Source organism: Tachypleus tridentatus, chromosome 9, assembly GCF_004210375.1.
Source record: "Tachypleus tridentatus isolate NWPU-2018 chromosome 9, ASM421037v1, whole genome shotgun sequence".
Lineage (NCBI taxonomy): Eukaryota > Metazoa > Arthropoda > Merostomata > Xiphosura > Limulidae > Tachypleus > Tachypleus tridentatus.
The window spans coordinates 51,052,578-51,080,305 of NC_134833.1; the positions used below are offsets into that span (position 1 = coordinate 51,052,578).

At 33.6% G+C, this 27,728-nt stretch overlaps 1 protein-coding gene across 4 annotated transcripts in view; it reads right to left on the reverse strand.

Moving 5' to 3' along the window:
* LOC143225234 (transmembrane protein 50A-like) overlaps positions 1–27,728 on the reverse strand; it is a 39,324-nt gene that overhangs the window by 7,524 nt on the left and 4,072 nt on the right. For 3 of the 4 annotated variants that reach the window (XR_013013746.1, XM_076454286.1, XM_076454287.1), the window contains exons 2-4: positions 13,602–13,714; positions 12,102–12,169; positions 10,886–10,978 (exon numbers count right to left, since the gene is read on the reverse strand). Coding sequence is in view for 3 of the 4 variants with exons in the window: in XM_076454286.1 (XP_076310401.1) it covers positions 10,886–10,978; positions 12,102–12,169; positions 13,602–13,714 (274 nt within the window). In the remaining variant the exon portion in view is untranslated. The remainder of the gene's footprint in view (positions 1–10,885; positions 10,979–12,101; positions 12,170–13,601; positions 13,715–27,728) is intronic. The other variant, XM_076454288.1, reaches the window with a different exon arrangement.

Consider the following 27,728-nt stretch of genomic DNA (forward strand, 5'->3'; position numbering starts at 1 on the left):
CCGAGAAGTACAAAATTTAATATAAATACTCATTATAATATTTTAATTGCTCAGACAAAAAATAATTTTTATAGCTTTCAATCTTATTTGGTCATAAAGCCATAAAATAGAGAATCAGACCAATCTTGACATGCCCACCCATCACATCCTCATTTTAAGAAATTGTCATTGTTCTTTCCAAGGTTTAATATGATATTATTTATAAGATGATAAATAGAAAGCCAGAGTTTTAATCTATCAAATGAGATGTTATATTATGTTGTTTTCTGTACAGAAAACTGTATATTTCACTTCTAGTTCCAAATTTATTCCCATGGGAAACAAATCTTATTGCAGAGTTAGGAAGTCAGAAAATTTGTAAAGGTTATGGAAAATTGTCAGTTTTCTGCATGCAATTATTCTGTGTACTTTTATGCATTATTCAATTAAGTAACAAAATATTTAGTACAGCAGTACCATTAGTACAAAAAAAAGGGTTAAAATTGATGGAGAGCCAACAGAAAAAAAAAAAAAAAAGCCCAGGTAAGTACTATATTTCTTGTTCTTCTGCACGTATTTTAAATTTATCACAAAAGTAACTAAAATGAAACTTTTAGGTTAAATTAAATAAAAGAATAATAATAATAAGTTTTGCAATATATGCCTAAATGCCTTATGTAATTTGATAGTGATGTGAGCTACACATTCATGAAGTGATTTTCAACTTGTGTGGTGGAATATTAGTTGGAGACAGGTCAGAGGTCAATAAAACAATAAAATTTATATTGAAACAAATGTATACTGTTACAAGTTTATAGGTATTTAAGTATAAACAAATAATTTCATGTTGTAATCTAAAGACATTCTATAAAGAATAAAAGGGTAATATAGGTTTATTTCATATTTTTTAATGGTGATTACAAGGTCTGTCAAATTGAAAAACCTCATCAGGGCTCATGCTGTCACTCGCCATATTCACCAATGGCTATTATTTTTGTTTTTTGGCAAAGAAACACTGTAATTGGCAAATATACCGGCGAAACACTGTTTGATTACAAAATGCCAGACTGGTTCAATACATCAACGTTTTTTTAATGCAAGTATGAGGTAAGCAGATAAAAATCAATAACCCGTCTGCATTCATGCAAAGTCATGGTCAGGATCGACAAACGTGTGAAAAATTGTTCAATCAACAGTGACCTAACGGCTTGACACGAATAACTCATTTATATGTGGTTGATTAGCGGCTCTATAATAATGGACGACCACGAAGATTGTGATGGCTTTCACACGTGTAATTACATTATCTAATGGCGCATGGCTTGGCCGGTAAGTTTAATTAAAAGCAGTTACTGGATTAGTACCATAATAAACACGTACTTGTAAAAAACTAAATGTTAATTAGTGGAAAGATTCTCTATAAATTGAGCCAATATGCAGCGAATTCATCAGATCTCAGAATAGCTTCTTCGCAGGCCAAACGCCCCTTAGACAGTGAAAGTTGTCTAATGCCTCCATCAAAAAAATCCAAATCTGAAACTGACAGTTCACGATCATTCCAAGAAAAATGGTTGAATGAATTTAACTGGCTCAAATATGAAGCCTCTACAAAGCAAATGTTTTGCACATTATGCATTAAAATATAGAACTTAAACACTTTCATAACTGGTTGTGCAGTGATGAAAAAAGACAACCTAACCAAGCATCAGAAAACAAAAGGTATTTATTGACTGAGTAAATGTTGAGACTTATTTGGATAGTTAAACTTATAAAATTATTAAATATAATAAAAAAAATATGCCCATGTCAATTTATTTCCTAATACTTTAGCAGTGTCATTACATTAAAAAGATGTTGTGATGCATGAGGTAATTCATTTTTTTATCATTTATTTCAGACCACAGAGATGCAATGGAGGCGTCGAAGCTGTCTACAGCGATGACTAAGGCCACAGTCTCAGCCACAAACAAAAGTGAGACTGCCATCATAGCTGCAATGCACAATGTTTACTTTGCAGCAAAGCATGACCTACCAAGTTCCAGATCTAAACACACTATGTATGATGCAGGTAAGTTATTATGTATACAATACAGTTTTTCTGTTCTTGTTGCAAGTTGATTTTATTTGTTGTTCTTAATGAAAAAATTTTTGTAGTTACTGATTTACGTTTTCATGTTCCACAATTACTAATCTCACAAATTATTTATCATGTATATAATACAGTTTTTATGTTCTTAATTGTCGAAGGATTATCAGCTAATGTTTTACAAGTGGAATTTCTCCATTGTTCTTGATGAAATTTGTTACTGATTTATGTATTCATGTTCTAGAGTTACTACTCCCACAAATTATTTATTTATTAGTTTTGTTTTAATTCCAGGGTGCAACACAGCTCCAGCATCTGGTAGTAGACCAACATACTACCTATGAACACAACAATAGTATTAGTGATTTCCACAATTGTATGGCAAAAGTGTTGAGAGAAAATTTAAAAAACAAATTAGCCAAAAATGGAAAATTCAGCATCATGATTGATGAAAGTACAAACATTTCAGTAAAGCAGAACCTTGTCAGCTACATCCGTGAACTAGAGATGGATCAGTTCGGTGCAGTGACACCACAGACCTATTTCCTTGGAATCTGTGAACTTTACAAAGCTAATGCTGAGAACATTTTTACAAAAGTCATTAGTATGTTATCAGAGAAGGGTATTGAAGTGAAAAATTTATGTAGTGTCAGCTCTGATGGTGCTGATGTGATGGTTGGGTCAAAGTCTGGGGTAGTTACTAGACTAAAGCAATTTGTACCAGGTGTCCTAGCCACACACTGTATTGCACACAGACTAGCTTTGAGTTGTGCCACAGGAGCTGACAGCATACCCTATCTTGTCAAGTACCAGGATATTATGAATTTCATCTTTAAGTTTTTTAAGTACTTGCCAAAAAATATGGCAACTTTGACTGCAGTGCAGAGTATTATCAATGCAGAAGGAAAGAGGTTTAAAGAGATCTTTCACACTAGGTGGTTAAGTTTTGAAGGTGCAGTAGATGCACTGCTTTCCAACTATTCCAGCCTTGTGTCTGTATTTATGGAAGAGACCTCTGGTAAAGCTCTTAGCTTGTATAAACCCATCACTTCATTCAAATTTCTGTATGTGTCACATTAGCTGGCTGATTGTTTGAAGCCATTAGCCATTTTGTCAAAAACATTTCAGAGGAAAAATCTTAATTTCTCTGAAGTTCACCCACTGCTTGCTTCCACTATTGAGTGTCTGGAGGAAATGAAACAAAACAAATCTGGTGAAATGCTGTCAAAATTTCTGAATGAGGTGCCAGCTGAGCCTCAGTGAGATTCAGATGGACTGTACACTTTTCAGTTTGGTAGGCATACCATAAGAGACAGTGCAGTTTCAAAGGAATGAGGCAGAAAACATATGTGATAAGTTCACAGATAATGATGATGCAGCTATTTTGACTTCCCTCACAAATTTCTTCAACCCACTGCTCAAAGACACAGACATTTCAGCAGACATTAACACAATCAACGATTATTTGTCAACCTTTGGCCACAAGAGAACAAAACAAGAATTGAAATCATTTTCAAAATTTGCTAGATCTACTTTTGAAAGTGGAAGCAAGTCTGTAACAGACATTAAAAGTTTCTGCAATTTTGCAGTAAAATACAAAGAGTCCTTTCCTGCAAGTGCAGAACTGGCAGAGAGACTGCTGGTAGCTCCAGTTTCAACAGCTGATTGTGAGAGAGGTTTTAGTAAGCAGAATTTGATAAAAATGTATCTGAGGAATTCAATGAGTACTAGAAACCTGGAAAATATCATGTGTCTGTCAATATATGGTCCAAACACTGGACATTTTATTTTAAACGTGCCTTTAAGATCTGGAATACAAAAAAGAACAGATGTATTCTAATGTAATCATTGAAACAAAGGCACCAGTTGTAACTGTAAATGAGTAGTAAGGCATAACAAAATGACATGCTTAAAGGCATGTATATATTTTTTCATTTTGTCATGAATTTGTGTTCAGATTTTCAGCATGAATGTTACTGAAACATGTCAAGTTTAGTTTGGTGATGTTTGAGTGATGATATATATTTTATTAAGCAGGGCTCTCACTAAAGAGACTTGGGAGAAGTGGTCTCCCAAAACAGACCAAACCTCACCCTTCGTAAGCTAAAGGAAAAGTCATCTTATACAGATTATATTATAGAAGAAAAGAATGCTATTGACTGTAAACTTTTCCATAATTTTGTAAAATTAGAGCAAAACTTCTCCCTGGTTTGTAAGTCTAGAGAGACCCCTGTTTAGCAGCATGTAATAACAGTTACTTTTAATTTAGTGACTCGTCTTCCCATGTCATTATTGTAATGATTTGTGTGTGAAAAACATTGAACTTTGTAACTGTGAAACTGTTGTTTTATAATAAATTTGATAAATGATAAATTCATTGAAATAAAATGTATGATAAGAACTTAGTTGTCATTTATTCTTTGTCTGTCTTATCATATGTGACTGGCTGGAGGGTTGGATACAGATCAAACCTATCTGACTAAAACACTAGCTAAAATTGGCTACCAAAAAAATCATTTGGCTAATAGCCTGGCTACAGAAAAATTTAGTCCAGGGTAAGCCCTGCTCATACAAAATTAGAGTAGAGAAAATAACAAATAAAATTAAAAGTTCTACTGAAAAAAAATTTCAAATTTATTGAGTAGGTTTTAGAAATTATGAAAATGAGATTTGAAAATTTTCAGATGAAGAAAATAATTTTTAATCTTGATATGAAAATCATTCTGCACTTAGAGCAATAAAAACTTTGACTATATTTATTGACAAAAACAATTTCAAGTGAAAATACTCCACTAAAATTATTTTTCTTTCATCTACAAATGACTCTTGATGATTACAGAAAGCTTGCAAAATTGTATGAAGTTATACAAATCATATTACAAGTTACAGTATGGAAACTCCAAAGGTAAAATTTTAGACTGAATCTACCAAACCCATAGTAAGAGATTTAAGTACTATGTGATATCACAGTGAAATTAATTTTATTTTAACAATATGCTCTTACTTCAAATGTTTCTATTATTATCAATAACAAGACATACATCAGTAAAATTATACAAATATAATCAGTGGCTTATTACTTTGTTTTTGCATAATTGGTGCATCAGGAAAGTAAACATCAAAGCTACAATTAGAATCCCACATTGAGAAGGCAGAGGAGCCTGTGAGGATATTATCTATACAGAATGTGTCTGCATAGATTGTAAGTGTGCCAAGAAGAGATTAGCATCTTACTGGGTGAACAACACTACATCCAGAGCAGGTATGCTCTTCACCTGGAACCTAAATTATGCAATTCAGGTGGAATTTTATGTGATCTGTCATGACTATATGCACGCTCAACCAGTAGCCAAGGTCCCACTGCTCAGGGTTCAGTGTTGGAACTGTAGGGCCATGGTTCCTAAATCCCACATTGGTGGCTAGGGCATTTGGACTGCAATATATATATGCAAGAGGATCCAAACCTGCAGCTATAAAGTGATATATTATGAGCAACCAGAATTAAGACAACAGGGTAAGTAACACTGAAGTGGACAACCCTCTCCTCAAGCTGATGAAGTCTGAAAGGTAACACCTCTAACTTGGAACGATGAGACCCTGTGTGCCTTACTCAACCTGAGGAAACAGAACTCATCCACTCTGAAATTATGAACACTCACCCTCAATTCCCAGCCATGTGGACAAGGTATATTGTACTGACATGAACAAACTGTGTTCATCCTAGGACCCAAGAAGGAAACACTCTGCATTTGGAATTACAAGGAAGCAATGGACCATTTTCCATGAACAATGTACTGAACCTTATATTAATAAAAAAGAAGGGCCATGCTTAACTCAACCAGACAGATGAATGTCAAATCTGAATTGGTATTACAAGTAGGTTCCTACATAGACTGGTGCCTCTCATCCTAATATGTGGGAAAACACATCCATGGATCTAGATAAGAGGACCACAACATTGCCCTCTTCTAGAAGAGCAGAGAAAAGTCACTTGAACACTTTGGAACAGTAGCCTCTGTCCACCACCTCACTAAATGAAAACCAAGTGTGGTAAGGACTTCTGTAATAGGTTTACCATTATACATTTAGTTTAATACATGTTTGTTTCAGTAGAGTTTTTTTTTTATGGATGTGACATATACTGTAGGATGTGTGTTGTGAAACTCCCATCTGTTTACTATATTTATAGAAGATTCTTGAGAGTAAGAATCAACAATATGTTTTACAAAAATGCCCACGTTTTCGACCACTGTTGAACATTCTAGAATCTCACTTTAAACTACATAAACCAATGTGCCAAGAAACAGATATTATTACAGAATTTTACCAGGAACATTTATAGATTTCAAACATTACAAATCATTCAACTTTAGACATTAGTGTTTCTACGAGGACATTAAATATCTTTTTCAGTAAAAGTAAGCTTATAAACAGCAATAAGCCAACCAAGCTGGCTAGCTTAAGCAAAGTGTGACAATATGAACTCAGAATTAATCTACTCGTCATGGACCTGGATCATCAATAAAATATTCAGTTCTAAGCCAGATATAAGGCTCAGTATTGTCTGTAGTTTCATGTAATTGTTGTATATAAATCATTATTTGTAATAACTATTTGCAATAACCTGTATTATAAACTGTTCCATTGTTTGTATGTTAGGATATATTTGTATAAAGAAAGAAAATTGTGCAAATTAAACATAAATTTGATACATATTAACATTTAATCAACATCTAAGTTCAAATTTAAATTTCCAGTTTTCTGAAATAATAATACAATGCGCATATTATAATATACTGGAGACATGTCCAAAATAAGTTATAACATGTAACAATAAATTTGGGGTTTGTCCAGTATAAATTGTGATACATAATACTCCCTAGCTCCACTACGAGGAAATGAAGGAGTAATGTATGTTGGAGAGTTCCAAGGAACAATGCTTTGAAAACAGTGCAATAGGTGAATTACGTTTTCTGAATTTTTAAAGGCAAACCAACCCCAATTTATGGAATCCACTAATCAGCAGGGATAGGCAGGATCTCCTTATTTTTTACTCATGACAGGCCATGAGTGTCAGTGCAGCCTCTAGGTGGTCTTATGGAACACCCCATTTCTACAGAACTTGTTACAAATACAATAAAGTACATTGTGTGAGTGGTAGTTAGTGTGGTATTGATATGATAAAAGTACACCTGATTCGGCAAAACACCTAGTAAAAGTGGGATCCTGTGGAAAAAAGGCAAGAGACCTTGGAAAGAAAATTAAAGACAATATTAGTATTGAAATATTAGCCCCTCTTTATAATCTAGTGTATGTGAACAATATAAGTGCAAGGGGTAGTCCAAAACCCTCTGAAAGACAGACTGTCATTTCATGCAAATAATGGGAGATAAAAGTATTGGGTGAGATCTACATACTATCCTGCATAATGTTCTCCAGTGGGTAATTTAAAGAGACCATAAGGGACATAGAAATGTGATGAATCAGATACAATGTGACTCACAGAAATCTCCACACCTCCAAAGGGAGCCCAGAATAAGCAATAATAATCAATTTTCATACCAATATCTCAAAGTAACCAGGAATAAATCCTGGGAAACTGAGGGGTCCAACTGAATAAAAAGCCATTGTCTAGCACCTCTAGAAGCTTTAGTGCTGGCAACATAACACTTCAAGCCTGTCACAGGACATAACAAATGATTAGAATTTAACTGGTCACAGAGGTGAGAAATAGCTGTCTGATGAACAGTGTAAGAGGATGTATCCCCTTTCTTTGTTGTCAGTGTCTTAGATAAGAAGGGCATGTCTAGACGTAGGTAGAATTATAAAGCATACTGTGCATGTACAGCATAAAAAAAACTTTGACCAATGATATTCAGAAGCTAACAGCAACAAAAATTTAAATCTTAATACAAAAGAGATATATGTTACATTAGGATATATTGAACAGTGTGAAGAAAGAGCACATAACACCACCATTATATATAATTGAAAATGTTTTTTGGGACAAAATACCCAAAATGACTTGAAAAGGCCAGAGAGCACTGGGGACATAAAACATTTCCATCATTCCAAAGTATCAAAAATTAGCCAAGAAGGCTGCTTTAAACAGAGTGACAGTTGAAGATTTGAAACACTTGTCAAAGAGGCAGGTCAAAAACCAAGCTATAGATGGTTTTCTGGGTGAAGTGGGTTTAACTTCCTCACAATACATCATTACCAATAAGTGTGTCATGTCCATTGATAAATCTTCAACATGAAACAATGCATAAACTGAGACAGGTATATGACAACCATAGAAGTTAGACTCTGACACTATGCAAAGAACCACAGAACCTACATGCATGAAGCTAAGCTTTGGGATGGATGGGTATAAGATGTTGGATAGTGGCTGCTTCAAAAGACAAAAACAAAGTAGAAGTGGAAACCAGAGTTGAGCAAGCTAATCCAGTGCTACAAATAAAATGCAACAGGGAATAGAAAGAATCATTACTAGGACTTTGGGTAACAGATGAATTGTGAGGTAGGAATATAGGTGCAATCCAGTCCAGACCTGACTGAATGCATCTATTGCCAATGCCCAAGTGTGAGGTACCAAAGACCAAAATTATCAGTAGTTGAGTGTTCCAATGAGTGGCAAATGCATCATTCATCGGTGTTCTGAACTGGGAACAAATGCAATGGAAAATCTTTCAATGAAGCATCCATTCTGCCAAATTCATCAACTTTAGAACATGGCAAGCTAATAGAGTGATATGATTGGAGTGGGTTTCATATAGAAGATCCAAGGACCAAAAACAAGGAAACCTGGACAAAGTGTACCATTGACAGGAAATGTAAGACATCACCATAAAATTCTTGCTGTGAAGCACGATGATTTTACTTTTCAACAACTCCAGACCTTAAGGCAATGCCTTTTGCAAAATACTGACATGTAGAGAAGCCTCCTTGTCTCTCCATAAGCCCTGGATTTACTAACCACTAAACTACGAAATGATGGATGAGGTGGTGGCAGAGAAACACCAATCATGGTATAGTGCTGGTCTAAACACCACTCAATATTGAAGATTTTGTTCTTAAAAAAAATTTGAGAATCCAGGGAAATACTGCTCATGATCCATTATTGTATATAGACCAATTAAGGGATCTCACATGTACTCATCCCAAAGGAATGAGGAAATCAAGTGATGCCCACATTCCCAAAGAGAAAGAACTTTCTATGTAGTAGGAGAATGAGACATGAGTATGAGTAAGATTGCTTGTTCTGTGGCATGGAGCTGGATAAGAGACAGTTGAGCCAGACTAAGATATGTGTTGAAAAACACTCCCAGACAGACGATATATTGAGTTGGAGTGTGTGTGTGTGTTTTCTTACAGCAAAGCCACATGGGACAATCTGCTGAGCCCACTGAGGGGAACTGAACCCCTGATTTTAGCATTGTAAATCCATAGACTTACTGCTGTACCAGCAGGGAGCAAGTTGGAGTGAGAGGTGATATCTCAGTTTTAATAAGAAACCCTACTGTTGTTGCTTCAGAAAACAGAATATGGATGTGATGTTCTGCAGACTGATGAGGTAGTGTCAGCAGTAACTGGTCATCTGTGTGCAAAGACCCAGAGAATGGAGATGACAAGAAAAGGTTCATACAGTGTGGCAGAACACAGATGGTACCAATGCTAGTTCAAAGGATAGAGTTCTGAACTGCAGCACCTGACCCCCATGCACAAAATGCATGTAGCAGTGGAATATGGGAATGTACAGACAGGTGTCAGAGACATCAAACTTGGTCATCCACAATCATGACAAAAGATGCCAGTGCAGAGTGAGAAATGATACTATTGTGAACTATGAAGGATCTAGGAGTTGATTTTAGACAATGACTGAACAACAACTTCCTATTGTCATGGGCACAACAAACAAATGTGAATAAAATTCGATAGGACTGACTCTTTCCACTGCTTCCTAATAGCTGTGGAATGAAGTTCTGAAGTTTCATCAAGTAAGGTGTAAACTCAAAAGCAACTGGAGAAAACCCAAAACATCACACACCTGATATACTACTCAAAAGAAAAGAAGTCAGAGGCAGCTGATCAAAACTGACCTCACAGGAAGCCCACTGTGCAAAGGAAGGTGCTAGAAGAAACAAATCTAAATTCTCTCTAGAATGTCCAAGAACACTTATGTATATGTCTCCATCTCACTATTAACAATCATAAAGAACATGCAAAGTATCTCCAACAGTTGTACAACAGAGATACCCAATAGTAAATGCTTTATTGAAAAGAAATATATAATTTTATCAGAAGAAGGTGCTCATATCTGATACCAAGATAGAAGGTGCATTGACATTGGTAGAAAATGTTACAAAACACATGTCACCAAGGGAATAAAAGACTGAAGCAAGTGAATAAAAATCAGACTAATACTTAAATGAGCAAAAGGAAAAAAACCCTAGCAAATGAGTAATAGCTTTAATGTGAGAGGAGGTAAGTATGCCTTGAAATTACAATGTAATACTTAGCAAGAACTATATAATAACCATACTGGCAGAGCTATCAAAACTAAATAATATATTTTGATATTAATATACTTTACCCCATAATCATCCCTCACTCTGTCATTGGTTTAGTGCTAAGTCTGAAGACTTATAGCACTAAAATTTGGGACAGATACCTCACTGTGCAGCTTTGTGTTTAATTACAGATAAATCATAATGCCTTATTACAAAAATAACTTATCTGTAAAACTACATATAGGGTTTATCACTGTCCATGGTGTTGTCATCTTTATTTAATGGTTTGAAATATAAAATGCCATACTTGGTATAACATAAGCACCAAAGAGAATCCAGCTAGAAGCAATCAATGATCCAAATCCCAAAACAAATCCTATAAAAAGCCAGGCTCTTGCACCTAAACAAACATAAAAAGAGAGGAGAAATTACCAGTAATATCTTAGTTTTTTGTAGGACGAATATAATTTTATGTATTCATAATACAAAAGGAGCAGAGATGCATTAGTACATTTATTCTAGGAGTGAACAAAAAATCATTTTTCTAGCAACTAAAAAAAATTTAATGTTATTTCTGTATTTTGTTTGTTTATTCTGAAGAGCATTTACTTTAAATTGCTTAATAATTTTAAATGAAAGTCTGAAAATTCAGTAATATTATTTTTAATTATTCTTACACATTGTGAACTAAACAAATCTGTATGAAGAAACTTTCTATGAATTTTAAATGATTTTCTGCATGAAAAATAAAATGAATGACCAATTAATAATGTTCTGCGAATTGTCAAATCTAAAAGACGTAAAAAACAACAACATTTTTTCAAATAAAAAAATATCCGAAAGATTAATACAAAACAAAAAATTAAGTCTACCTAGAGTTCAGTAGTTTACAACACCAGTTATTCATGTCACAAAATAACTGCAAACTTTTAGTTTCTATTTTCATATTTTGGGAGCAGTGGCAACATTTTAGTTCCATGGTAAGCACATCAAATACACAGATTCTTCAAGATGATAATAAATAATAAATATGATAATAAAAAGGAGTCATCCTCAGAATAGCTGATCCTGCTAACCATTAACTTTTAGTTTTGGTTTGACATATTTGTTCATGCATATTTTGTGGCTCTGTTATTTTTGTTTTGTTTTTTATTTCTATTATTAAATTTCTATTTTTCTAAAATTATAACTGATTATTTAATCCTAGAATCAATAAAGTTCTTCCCCATCCCAAATGGAAGTGACTTATGTAATTTGATTAAAATCTGTTGGGAGGATAAATGAAAAAAGGTGTCTGAAAATTATTCACTTTGGCATCCAACTTGATAAAAAAACGTATGTCCACATAAAGCTCAATGACAAGTGAGTAAAATGTATTCACATACTTTTCTCTTCAAACGTAAATTCTATTTAAATAACACTATATGTTATTTCTTACCAAGCTACAATGAAAATTGATATGATACATATTACATAACCAATCCAGTTTTTTAGGAATAACTAACACATGCATAATACTTTACCTCTCTGACCCATACAGCCTGTGGTATAGGATTCACCTCTGATTTGACCATTTGAAACAGCATTAATCCTATAAAACAGTAAAAGAAATGCAGCTTTGTAGATATAAAAATAGTTACAGTACAAATAAAGTAACCTTAAAAGTATAGTTTTATAAAATATGTTCAGATGTAAAAGACAAATGTAAGCATATTTGCAAGCCCTTAAAACTTTGATGAAATCTAGGTATCATTCAAACAGCATAAAACACAAACAAGGGACCATACAGTTGTTTAAAGCTCTCCTTATACATCAGCCCTAGGAACAAAATAAAAATTTAAAACCACTCTTCATTTGTTTGGAAATTACACATTCTCCATTTTAAACTACTTTAAAGTGCCAGCCTACACTACTACTGACAGCAATTCAATCCATAAACCAACCAACCAATCCCCTTTAAAAAGTTAAAGTTAAACAGAGCTTAGTCTTTCTTAACAAATCTTAAGCTTGTGTCCTCTTATGCCATTTAAACTCATAAAATAGCAGAAATAGATCACACATTTTAATCTAATCAATCTTCCAGATAATCCTGTAAAATTCAATGAGATTACTTCTTCTTCTTTTCTCAAAAAAAAGAAGTTACAAGACCCATAATATAACCCTTCAATCCCTGTTGTCATCCTTTTAATACTTTCCAGTAAGTTGTATGGTTTTCTTAGATAAAAAGAGATAAACACGGTACACAATATTCCAAATTAGCACTAACAGAGGATTATCAAGTCACAGAAGTCATCACATTGCTATAACTCATATTATAGCTTATTACATGAAGAGTTCATTCAAATACAAAGTGGTGATCACAGATGGTTAGGTTCAATTGAAATGGGGATAAACTATATCACTATTATTATGTTTAAGGGAAGAAAATTTTTCAAGTTGAATCAAATACATATCACAATCCTCAAAATAACACAAAAAAGATAAAAATTACAGATCATTTGCCAAGCAGCTACTTTTCTGTCCATGACAGATACAACATGATTACATATGTCATTTAGAATGACTGAAAAAATGATGACTACAAGAAAAATCTCTTAAGTTATTCATGCTATGTCTAAGAAAATGTTTGTCTTACTTGGTCAAAATAGTTGAAACTTTACTGTCATAGTAGAAAGAAATATTTAATTCAAGATGATCATACATAATTATCAGTTGCATTACCTTCTTCTTTCCACTATTTTCACTATATGTATTAATAATCAATGTATTTCATAAGGCAGTGTATTCTGTTATTACTACACATTATTATTAATAGTTTTGATGAAATGTTTAATAACATAACATATTTTGTTTTCACATTGATAAATTGTCCTGACTTGTAATTACAAGAAAATGCAGTTTTCTTCCACTCAAAAGTTTATTTTGAAGTTAAACTTGAAAAACTATCTGTTGTATTGCACTAACAAACAAAAATTTTAGTCATATACACATTAATTTTAAATAAATGGAGCCAATGTACTTACATGAAAAGTGATAAAGTACCCATCACTCCACAAACATGATATGCATGGTGGAAGTCATTCATACTAGGATACCTGGCTGCAACATCCAAGATAAACCACCAGCCTGTAAAAAACTAAATGAATTTTTTAAATTAAATACTGGCATAAGTTTTTTAATGAGACATATTTAAATAATTCTGAATATGGTAGAAGTGAATTACTGAAATATGAACATTTTACTATCGACATTTATGAGATCAACTACAGCTTACTGGAGTCAATGGCATTCATAATAAATGTTGTAGAGGAAAACATGACTCACTTTACAATCCATCATAAATTTAAAGCATTTCACAATATTTACTCCATTATATCTTATTATAAGGTAACTTTATTTATTTTCATCCCATATACTCATTAAACCTACAAATATTATTTCTATTGCATCAACAGTATGAACCTCAGAGAAATGCTCAACATTAATAGCAGCATGTTGTAAATCCACATGTTCTGTGAAATAAATGAAACTATTATTTATCGTAGATTGGTTGGTTGATTTAGTGTTTTATAGCACAAAGCAGCTAGGCTATCTGTGCCAAACGCCTGGTAAAAAGGTAAAAATAAAGTAAATGTAATAAAATTCATAAAAGGAAATGAAGGTAAAACAAAACAGCATTGAAAAACAGAAAAAAGCATAAAACCAATGTTGACACCTAGTCTACAATGTTAAGAGAGAAAGTAGAGTAAGAGAAATTGTAAAGGACTTTCTGTAGCATAATGGGAATGATCATAACCTGCCAGGAAGACTAACAGGTAAGTACAAGAACCACTGTCAGTCACATGAAGTTGGCCTTTCCAGTCCTGGTTCCAGGTTATGTGTCATTATGACCAGTATCAAAAAGTAAAGTGTTAAAAGACATGTAGCAAAATTGTAAAAATAACTCGCCAGGACAATTAACAGGTAGTTCAAATGGATAGTTCAAACAGCAGCGTTAGTCACCTGAAGTTGGCCTTTCCAGTCCTGGTGTCGAGTTATTTAATGTCATGGCCATTTTCCAATTTCAAAACAAACTAGAGAGATTCAGACTCTTAAAAGGGAACCACAATTAAAAATGTGTAATGAATAAATATCAAACACTTAAGTGACATTAAAAAGATTAATGGCCATTAAAAAACTAAAAACTTTATCAAGGTGAACAGTGTCACTGTCACCAATAACACTGTCTAATGTTATTGACAAATCTTGGGACAGAACATGTTTAAAATAGTGCCGTCGTTGAGAGTCGTAACGATGGCAAGAAAGTAAAATGTGGCTTACAGTGATTTCAGTGTTACACAAACTACACACAGGTGCATCAGTTCCAGATAAAAGAAAACGATTAGTTAAAAAACTGTGACCAATGCCTGGTCTAGTTAGAACAACTTCCTCCTTCCAAACCTTATGGAAGCTAGAGGGCCAAAGCCCAATATAGGGTTTTATTTGGAAAAGCTTGTTGTTGCATTGCTCACTCCAAGTTGACTGCCAGCTGGCATGGAGCCGAGCCTTGAATACAGGATTGTAGTCCATGTATGGAATAGACACAGTGGTGATAGTGCCAGAGCAGATAGATTTAGCTGTCGTGTCTGCAAGCAAGTTCCCACGAATACCAACATGACCTGGTTCCAGAAAAACTGGATAGAAGTAGATGTTAATGAGAAATGGGCCAGTCGGTTTTGAATATCAGCGAGAATAGGGTGTGAGCCAACTTGAAGCAATTCCAGGGCCGGTAGAGAACAAAGCGAGTCAGTATAAATAGTGCAGTTGGAGTACTGCTTAGCTTCAATATGATCCAGGGCCAAAGATATGGCGTACAGTTCAACAGTGAATACAGAAGCTGTAGAGGGGATTCTGCGTGCAACCACCGAACTGCAACAAATCATGGCAGAGCCCACAGAGTTACCTGATTTGAAACCATCTGTATAAATTGGAATGGAAAGATTGTTTGAAAGATGTTCAGTAAATAAAAGACATGACTTCCTGATTTGAAACCATCTGTATAAATTGGAATGGAAAGATTGTTTGAAAGGAGTATCTGCGGGAGTATCTTTCTCAGATGGCTTAAAGAAAGGCCACATTTGGGGACTGTAAGAAGCCATGATGGGATGGGCTGACCAGTGGATTCTGCAATGTTATCCAAGGACAGACCCAATTCATCCAATTGCATATGGATGCGAAGGCCAAAAGGAGCAATGGCAGATCGTCTGTTCTGGAAAAGTATGGCCCACTGAAGAAGGAAAACACATCTCCAGGTGGGATGCTTTGGTAAAGAACAAAGTTTCAAAGAATATAGTAAAGACAGTTGCAAATGGCAAAGATGCAGAGAAGGTTCATGAGATTCTACATAGAAGCTCTGAACTGGGGAGGTGTGGAAAGCCCCAGTGCAGAGTCGAAGTCCTTAATGATGATTGGGGTCCAACATCTTTAAGGCCAAGGGTCTGGCAGAACCATAGACCACTGATCCATAGTCAAGTTTCAATCAAAGAAGAGCACGATATATCTTTAACATAGAACATCGATCCACTCCTCAACTGGTGGTAGAGAGGACACGGAGGATGTTCAGTGCTCTTGTGCATTTGACCCATAGCTGCTTTATGTGTGGTATAAAGGTCAGCTTATGGTCAAAGATAAGCCCAAAGAATTTGGTCTCAGGAACAACTGGCAGCAAAACTTCACCAATATGGAGTTCAGGATCAGGGTGAATACCCTGTTGGCAGCAAAAGTGCATGCAAACTGTTGTAGAGAGAGAGAAATTAAAGCCATTTGCCTTGGCCCACTTCAGTACATGACTGAGGGCAGTTTGCAGTTGCCGCTCAATATATCTCATGTTCGACAACTGACATGAGATGTGAAAGTCATCGACATAGAGCCCATTTGCAACAGTGAGAGGGAGTTGTTCAGTGATGGCATTAATCTTTATACTGAAAAGTGTGACACTCAAAACACAGCCCTGAGGGACCCCAAGTTCCTGTAGAAAAAAATGGGAAAGTGTCCAACCCACAAGAACTTGGAATCTCCTGTCCATTAAATTATTTTTAATAAACATGGGTAAATGGCCATGTAACCCATATATATGGAGGTCTCGCAAAATGCCATACCTCCATGATGTGTCATAAGCCTTTTCAATGTCAAAGAATATTGATACAAGATGTTGTCGTATGAGAAAGGCTTCTCTGATTGATGTTTCAAGTCGAATTAGGTGGTCCATGGTGGAGTGCTGTCGTCGGAACCCACACGGTATTCCAGTGACTGAGGACGTAGGTGAACGAATGATTGTTTTACATCTTGGGGTGGGAGAAAAAGATGTATCTGAAGAAATGCCTGTATTTGAAACCAAAGGATGAGAATCTTGGGATTTGTTTTAATGTATGGCAGGAAAAGAGATGGGTGTATCAGTTGATTCATCAACCTTTATAACCATGGAGGTCAAAAGGCTTTTCATTTGTTTTGAAAATGAATCTCTTGGAGGCACAGAGAGATCTGTCTGCACTCCCACTGTAGTTGTGGAATGAAATGCAGCAGCATATGTCTGAGATGAAGTGGCGGACAGCAACTTCCGAGCCTCCGGATAACTAATGTTATCCCGAGGCTTTTTCAAATGCTGCACCTCTTTTTCCTACAACCATTTAGAGCAAGAACGAAAGTAGGAAGGGTGAGAACCATTGCAGTTGACACAATGTGAGTCCATGTCACGCTCATAGGCATCGTGGTCCTTGCTACCACAATGAACACGTTAGGGAACCACGACATGACGTCTTTGAGTGGCTGAACCTCTGACGTTGGAAACATCGGAGAGGATTTGGAATGTACGGCCATACCATGCAATTTAGATAACCTGCCTTGATGGTAACAGGTGTACGTGGTGATGTAAATGTCAAAACGAGGATATATGTTGGCAGTGTAACTCCATCTTTGCGAGTGGAGATGCACCTCACTGCAGAAACTCCTTGAGTGGAGAAACCAGCGAGAATCTCTGACTCAAGGATGTTCTTCAAATCCCTCTCAATGATAACTCCTTGTGGTGAATTAAGGTAGCATGAGGGGAAACCTCAATAGGTACATCCCCAATTGCCTTTGAATTCAAGAGGAGTTCACTGTGTTGGGATGTGGATGTTTCAACCAGTATGTCTCCAGATTGAAGCTTCTTTACTGACTTTGGAGAGCCAGCAAGTCCCTCTAGACCCTTCTGAATAAAAAATGGGGACATTTGCCCTAAAAGTTTTTCTGAAAGAGAATGTAATATAAGGAAATGAGGTATGTGTGTTACAGATGTTGAAGATTGCTGTCAAGAGTCTTCAAGACGTGGTCGTTTACCTATTAACTGTTTTTTCACTATTTTATTTAAATTTTTCATAGGAGAATCCAAAGGAAAAAAGGAAAATTTCGGTACCCACTGACCCCACGCACCATGAAGCCCTATGAGGGGATGCACTACAATGTCATGCAAGGACACTGCAGCCATGCCTGGGTTTCGTGAGCACTATACCCAAACACCAACATCAGACACAATATCCACAACACCCATTGAAAACTTCCAACATTGGATACTTGGTTGACTCTAGCCCAAGTGGACCAGCCGATTGACCCAAGAGGAGCCAACCAAAGGCTGCCCGTCTACAGGAATTCAAGGCTAAAGTGGTATATTAGGGTTGGCCCCTCAACCCCCAGAATCCTCCCCTTCCCTTCACGGGTCACCACACACGGCAAACACGTGGGTGGATGTTTAGATCCCATAGGAGGTATCCAGAAAGAACAGAAACTTCCCTGGGAGGTCCCCTCACCACGAACAGGAATCCACACCGAGGGGTATTTATCGTAGAATAAACCCAGATACTTGATGTTAAGAGAAATGGCACTGCAATTCAAAATCTGCCTACAGTTGTAGCAGTTACACCTTTCACGTATACCTGGAACAATTTATTCGAAATCAGTGATGACGAAAAAACCCACTTGTAGAGAAAAATATATATGTTAAAACGACTGATTTGGGTTGAAAAAGTTTTTATGTAGAGGAGCGAACAACATTTCGATCTTCTTATCTAAGCACGCCCTCTAAATTCCTTTACTCAATTACACAACCCCCTTCAAACTATCGGTCAGTTACCTCTTTCTTTGTGAACCTGACGATGACCGAAGAAGGTCGATATGTTCGCTCCTCTACATAAAACTTTTCTCAACCCGAACCAGCCATTTTTACACATATAATTTATTCCAAACTTCTCTTCAATAACATCTAAACATAACTGTTTATTCAGTACAGTTGTTTCAATAACTGCATAATGTAATTTTGCTTCATTATGGTTTTGTTTGGTAAACAAACACCCCAAAGTTTTAAAATAAACTTTCATCTTCATAGTTGACTATAAAATATGTTGAAACTGTTTGTGGTGTCTTGGACGTGCTTGTGTATTGGGGTAGAAATTACTTACTACTTGCTACCACAAAGTAATCTCTGGAATTTCACAATACCCATGTTAATCAGTGGGCACGGAAATTATCACTGAATCAATATTCAAACTATGGAGACCAATATGTGAAGTGAGAATGACAGGTCTGTGCCTGGCTTGTTTACTGATTATTAATAAGACAATATCTGCTGACATGTTAGAACTTGTACACTTCCTTGCAAGGCATGCTACAGCTTGAGAATTAAAGTACTGGAGTTGTTCATAAAATATTAAAGTATTTACAAAATTTGTTTGGCCTCTAGAAAAATATTATTGGCAATTGTAAAAATGAGACAGGACCAACCACAATATGAGTATTTACTGAAATTACTCATGATCCTTTGTTAAAATACTCTTGTTAGATCCAACTCAATATATAATTTACTTTTATCAAAAATTTGATATTTGAGTCAACATATGTCAAGTTAAATCGCCCTTTGAATCTAATGGGACTGTGTAACTGAATATATCAAATATTCAGCAAACAAATTAGTTAGACCTCTAACTAACATCACTTTAACTAAACTGAATAACAAACGTAATTACATCACACAACAGGTAATAAAATATGAAAAATTAGTTACAAATCTAAAACTTCTAGCATGAACTACATGCATATTATAATCCAACAGTTGCAACATCTCATAAATTATAATTTTTTATATTTCTACATTACTGTAGACTACAATGCATATATTAATGTCATATTCAGATCATCACTACCGACCCTTTTAACACTACATACAACATCAGTCTGTTGGACCAACACTGTTTCTGTGATGTTATACATAGTAATGTTTACTATAATTATGTAATTATGCACATACTTGTATTTTCATGAAATCTAAAACATGATCAGTAAAAGTACAAGCATGTTGTACACAGAAAATCAGATATTTTAAGAAAAATATTTTTACTGCAGACATGTCTGAATTTACTGATTGAGTCTAACTCAGAATCTGACGGTGCATGGCAGTTTTCAAGTTAAGAGTAAAAATACTTTTTCATCTTATAGTTTTCACATTTCATTTGAATAATAAACATTTTAATAAAGTCTGTCTTTTAGAAAATGTTGTATTTTATCTGCCATTTTGTCTACCTTGAGACTTACTATAATGAAATCATCAATCATGATCAATATAAAATGAAGAGTTAAAGAATTTAAAATTAAATGAGTGATACCTTTTTCTTACTTCTTTTGATGTATAATTTCCTTTGTTTCATGTAGTTCTTATCTTTAGTGTTTCAACTATTAACATTTATACATCTATTTCCTATTAATTTATGGTTTCATTATTGCACTTAACACCTAGATGAGCACTAATTCTCCCATCAAAAACAATAAAACTGTGTAAAGTAACTAATTTTAGGTCAAAAGCATCACAAGTAAAGTATGTGACCAGTGTGATCTTTATGAGTTTAAACCATAACTAAGCTAGGTCTTACTTTTGTCATGACCTTCAAATAAATATTACTGGTGTTTCCAAATGTATATCTTGGAACATAAAACTTATATGAAACACTAGTATAGAAAGCCTCAACACTACTATAATTTAACTGGCTTCCTAACTAAGCTACATACAGGTTACAAAACATTCTAACAGCTGCTTGGAGCTCAACAATAAGGATCACACAAACCATATGGGACTAAAATGATTACTACAACTGTGCAGTATAAAAAATATAACTGCTAGGAACTTCTTGTACGGGAAACAATTCTTTTTCTATTGATTACAAATATGTTTATAAAAGAAGAACACGTGGTGTAGGGAAACTTGTTCAAAGCTATCACATAAATCAATGCTAGCATGACAAATTTATTTATATCTCAGTAACTCAAAAAAGTGAAAGGTGAAACTTTTACTTCTGACTTGACAATATTTAAAGTTTCAATTTCTAATTAGTTAACCTTTCTATAAGTCTTAGAACAGAATGGAGAAAATGTACAAATAATAATCAAAAGGTAGACACATCACATGAAACATGGAAGTTATGATAATGAATTTATTTAAATATTTCTTTTTGAAATTAAAAAAGGAAATGTTGGATAATATAAATATTTGAATAATTAACTATATTTTTTTATATTAACAGGTACTGATAGTAAATTAAATTTTTAATGTAACTCTGTAAAAAAACAGTAATTATGGTCTCACTGTGCATATATCATAAATCCATACATTTATAATACTTCCTACTTTTACAGTTTATGCAATGCCAAAAATCTGGTTCATGAAAATCTTGTAGTTTATGACAAGCATGTTCCAAATACAATAAATGTAGAAAATAAATGCTTAAGCTTTTCCAAATACATGCACATGTTACTCATTTTTTCTCCAGTTCAAACTAAATTTCATTCTAATAGCCCTTCTTTGCTCCTATTTCACAAAACTGATAATCTCTTATCATTAAGTGAAAAAAACAGTGTAGAGCTGAGCAACTACATTGGTATAATAAATTATCTATGAAAAGAAGTTACATCATTTAGTGTCTTACAAATTAATCAATAAAATAAAATTATGATTAAATGGATTAATGACAAAAAATTTTAAATTAACTGCTATGATTATTACTGTTTTCAATTATTACAACAATTACAGAATTAAAATTACAGCAAGATTTATTGTCATGAAAATAATCAACTGGCCAAAAGGGTTTCCAATTATTAATATTTTTTGAAAATTCCAACTATCCAAGTAATCAAAATATTGCTATTATATTTCTTCATTATTAAGCACAAAGTGCATATGAAGAGACAGAAAGGGTGCCTCCTAATCTGAATGTCTCAAGTTAAATTCCCACTGCCATTAAATATGCTTGCACTCTTTTTGTTATTACAAAGCTACTGATTGTTAATTTTTAAATACTGACTACAGGGAAGATAACTGGTTGCCAGCATCCACTGTCAATTCTCTTGTCATAGAAAGGTTAGATAAAATGTAAATCTATTACAGTGCTTTTACATTATGTTATGTTTATAATTTATAATTTCTCAAATATCTTTTTTGTAATGTCACATAATCTAAGACAGACCTATGGGAACAGTTCCCATCAAGTTCTTTTTCCAAACATTAATAATTTTATTCTTTCATTTTGTCCAAGCAGGCATGGATCTTAGGAACCTGGCCCTCTTCTTTTCAGTTATAATTATCCTCTCATATATATAGCTATTCTCGTTCTGTGTTACCCTCCATGTGCAAAAGCTTTTACATGTTCCACAAGCCTTGCACTCCCATGTATCCCACAATCATCATGGTTGAGCTACATCTCACATGTAAATCATACAACAATAGGAGCGCAACACACCTTCCTGATACACGTGACTCCTTCTAATTGATTCTACTGATCTATCACTTCAAGTTCAGGCAGGAAAAGAAGCACTGTAGAGAGGAAAGGCAGGGAGTGAGAGAAGAGGCAAGTATTTACAGGAAATACATTTTTAGTATAAGATAATTATCATTTCCAATATGGTACATTACTTCTGCTCACATGTACAGCTAGAACCCCACAACAAATGTGTGAAGGGACCAAAGGAAGGGAAAGAAATAAACATACTTAAAAAGTATCCAAAAGATGCCTCAAAATTTTTATCCCTGTACTAAAAAATCATAGATGGGAGATTGAATCACTTCTATACTGGGTATACTCTGTGCCAAGTGCACAAAAAAGTGTTGCATACCAAAGTGGAAAAATGGAAGACCACAACCAAAAAGGAAGAGAAAAATGGTTGGACTGGAATCTGAGTCACAGTATATCATGATCTAAATCCTGTTCAAGACCATACAAGAAACAGTCTAAAGGCAGTAATAAGGTGGAAAGCAAAAATGGATGTGCTTCAAGCTGTAGAGTGATTAGGGTGCAATGGACTGTATATGGCAATAAATAGAAATATTTTAGATTTTACTTTTCTGTTAACATGCTCTATGTAGTTTCCTGAGTGTTAAGCATCATTCTCTTATAACAGATTTACTGTTATAGAATTATTTTAATACCTACATTTATTTCAATTTGATACATGTGACATACATTGTTGGATGTTTATTGTGCAAGTCCTACCTATTCTCTAAATTTGTAGAAGATTCTTGGGATCAAAAATCAACAATATATAGTTTACAAAAACACTAGTGTGTTTTCAAACACTGTTGAATGTTAAAGAAATATTTGTTGGTCATTAGATTAGGGATACTATAAGCCTCAGAAGCTATAATCGTGATAAATGCTTACTAATCATAAAACTACAAATACTTGATATAAAACGTTTACAGATTTCAAGCATTACAAACTTCAGTAAATTAACTTCAAACATTAGTATTGCTACGAAGACAATAAATATCTTTATCAGTAAAAAAAAAGTTAGTTTGTAAACAGTGGAAGGCCATCCAAGCAAAAACAGTTAGCTTAGCTTAAGCAAGATGTAAAAATAACAATTCAGAATTAATTTGCCCATCATGGACTTGGACCATCAAAAAAATATTCAGTTCTAAACCAGATAGAAGATGCAGTATAGTCTGTAAGTGTAAAACTCTTGTACATAAACCAATATTGTTTATAATCATTATTATAAATTGTATTGTTGTTTGGATATTAACATATATTTGTGTTAAGAAAGAAGATTGTGTGTACCAATCTTATTGGCAAATACCATAAATTTTATACATATGGAGATTCAATTAATTAGCTCCTAATTTCCAGCTATTTGAAATCTCAATACGTAGCATACATAACATAATAAATCAGAGACTCATCCAGAAGTTTTTTGACTATGCTCTCTTAAAGTATTTTTTTCTTTAATATTTCCTATTGTTATGTATTATTATTAGAGCACTGCCCAACAAGAAAGGATTGTTTGGTAGCACTGAATATGCAGAGTAACTTGTGTCACACTTCTATTGGTAGAAGGTTGTCATATGACGATTTACAAGTGAGGCACATTTGAACCACAAGAATCATGAAGTATGTGGGAGAGCAAGGTTTATGGCACACAAAAAAATGGCTATATATGTAAGCAAATACTGTATTGAAATTAATAGCTATTATTTAATGTTATTCTAAGTAGTTCCATTTTTAAGTACATAATCACAGTAAAGATAACAATAATACATTTTACTTATTAAGTAAATATATATTTAATAAACATAAAGTCTTAATATCTTTGAATATTCTTCGAGTAAATTTAAAGTCAAACAATGCAAAATTTAGAATAACATGAGTTTATTTTGAAAATAAAACTGACATTTAAAACTTTATCTTAAAATTTTAAAAAACCATTATGGAATGAATAAGAATAAAGAAAATTTATTCAGGTAATATGGTATTATTGTATCATAATAAATAAGAACAGCGTTTGACTTTTCCATGTTAGTCACAGTAATTTTTCATTTTTACAATGATGTTATGATACCAGTTAACTTTCTAATAGTTAGCTATGTAAACTTTAACCAATTTCAGAATTTTTTAAATGAAGCAAGAAACTTCCACAATAATAAAAAAGTATTTTGGATTAATAATGCCAACTATATAATTCTAAAGTGATCCATAAAAGTAAAAAAAAAAAAATTAAATAATGCCAATAAATTCTGTAAATGATTAGCTCAGTTGTGTTATATATAACCTAGCAATTTCAATGCAATGTAAATTATATTGAACTTAAAATAGATAGAACAAAGTTTCAAAGATTTTAACTGAAATTGAACAGCTATAATTATTTATAAACATATTTATAAAAATATTACCACATTTGTTTGTGAACAGGATACCAGATTTAAAAATATATATATATAAAACTGTTACTAATGTAGTCATACCACCTGCATTTGTCACTTATTTAGATATCAATATGAAAAACATCTTTCTCCCAAACATTCTAACTTCTAAAGAAAGAAAAATGTATTCTATAACAAGTCTATGTTATAAGAACAATAGGAACTTTTATTTTATTATAAGTTTCACTTTTTATAATTTGGAATATTTATTTTAGAACTGCAAATTCTGTAACTTGTAATACAATAATACTCAATCAGTAAGTGAACTTAAAATGGAACTGTTAATAGGAACTTTGATAACAACAAATCTCTAAAGTCTAATAACAATGTTAGAGTGGCTGTAAAATGCAAGGGCAAGAAAATTTGCTATGGCAATATTTTACAGTTATTCATACTGTTGTATTAGCTTTGAAAGAATGAGTTATTTGCTAAAGCCTTTAATGGATTGCTGTATACTTCAGTTGTACTGATTTTGTAAAACTTAAAAAATCTTATATATTAATTAATGGCAAAATCAAATATGAGAATTTATATTTAAAATTTCTTTTTTATACTTTAGTAGTGTAAGCATGTCTACCTGATCTTCACGAATATATCCATGTCTGGTTATATAACATTAAATATAGTTACACAATTATAAATGACACACCTATCAAAATAATAACTTCAGATTTATTTAAAACTTAAATAACCCAAAGGGTGGCAGTGTGTGCTGCCAGTCAGCCAGCTAGTTGCATTCCCTCTAGTCAGCAGTTCAAATTCAATGACAACAGTGACAGTCTTGGTAGCTTTGCCATAACAAAGGCCCATGAATCAACAAGCTATGCTGCCGAAAGCTAAGTAAACTTGGATAAGAAAAAAAACAATTTATAATACTAAAATTGAGTTCTGATAGCAGCAGTGGGTAGATAGCCCACATGTAGCTTTGTGTTTATCAACAAATAAAAATGATGACAATATTTCAATTACTCAGATAGTTAGAATAATTGAAAAGCCAAATTTTGGTTAACTGATTATTTTTGTGACAATCTATTAAATCATAAATTCAATTAATCATTTGTTTGAATAATAAAAACACTAATAACTGGGAACACTAATTTCAATTAATCTGTCAATTATGTGTCACTAATCAAAGAAATCACTCTTCTAGTAATCAAATATATCAGCTGAATCACTCAACTCTAAGTTTATTCTGGGATAGAAATTGTTTTCTCTTGATAAAAGAAGTTAAAGGGTTGTGATTGAGGTGTTTATAAGAATTGATAATACTGATGCATCATCTTTTCATACTTAATGGTGAGAATGTTAAACTGAGGTACACAAGTAATAATTTTGGCAAAGTAAGAGTCATCTTCAGCTAAAACAGCTTTATTTTGTGAACAACAGGTCTCTCACTGTTCACAAACTTTATGTTAAAATATAAACCTCTAACATACTGTCTCTGTTGAACCCACTGACCTAAAACAGGTCTGTAATATTGAAATCTTTTCTAGGCATTTCAGTAAGATACCATTTAAATATTAACTCTGGCACAAACTTATGGTACCTGATCTTGTAAGTCTTCCTTTCAAGTTCAGTGATAAGTTTGTTACTCTTGCTTTGTAAAAACCTCTTGTTAGGACTTGTTTAAAATACTGTGGTTAGCTTTGGTTTCCTTATTACAGCATTTTCCAAACTTTTCCAACTAAATACCAGTTTATTTTTGTAATTTTTCATAAGGCCTGGCCTCCTCAAATACCTAACTAGATAACCTACCAAGGCATGGCTAAGTTTTCACATTAAGCTGGAAGTAATAGTTCAATCAATACTTCATCGATTACAAAATATATAGGTATTTTATTGTACTTCTGTGTAAAAAATAATAAAAGAAATTATACTTTATTGTTAGTTAATCTTTACATTAACTGTAATAGATAAACTTACCTTATAAGAAGGGTGATACTGTTTATCATCATACAGCAACTTCCAATCAAGAGAAAAAGAAATCAGTTTGATCCTCAATTTAGGCTTAACGTCTAATCTGTTCGTGCACTTGTTTTTCAAGAAAACCAACATTGAGAAGCCTAATTTGCATTCATATGTTGTGACAAAGTGCAGAAGAAATCTGATTGCTTTTTCGAGTAAATTTGGATACGCAGTACAACAGCTCAGCCAAAAATTAAATAAAAAAACATGACTAAAATGGTCTTCCAGTGCGGTGTCACAGGACACCACAATAATAGAATCAATTTCTTCGAACCAATATAATCTCGTACCTATTTACACTCTCATCCCTAAGACGTGTGCCCAGCAACGAACAGTCACAAACTCTATGTTTGTTAACCTGATGATGACCTAAGAAGGTCAGAATGTTGTTCTCTGCTTTATTTTGGTAAAAAGTGTTAATACTCATACCAGCCATCCTGAGATACACAGAATCAATTTCTGATTCAGTGACTTGTAATCCTTCCTCATTTTCCATGTCAACAACAAAAGGGTTCCTGATCCACATTTTACTGCTGTCAAATGGAAAAAAATATTCCTTCAAGCATCATTTTAGTCCAAAAGATGCTCTTTGATTGATGAGAAAATCTCATTTGGAATACTATCTTCTTTATCTTGGTTTTATAATTCTGTTAAAGTAGAGAAAAAAATTACAATTCTTTTCTCAACTTGATGAATCCACAAGTTAACTCTTTATAACTGTTTCTATCTTTTCCTGGACTTTAAAAATATTTATGTTAGCACTTTGTAAATTTAGGTTTAATGCATTTAAAAAGCCAAAATGTCACATAAATAGGCTACCTTAATTAAGCTTTCTCTAAATTCAAATATTGCATCCATTACTGATAATGGATGTTGCTCCAAGAATGAGATAATTTCATTCTTCATTTCAACGAGTCTCTTCAAGAAATTTCCTTTC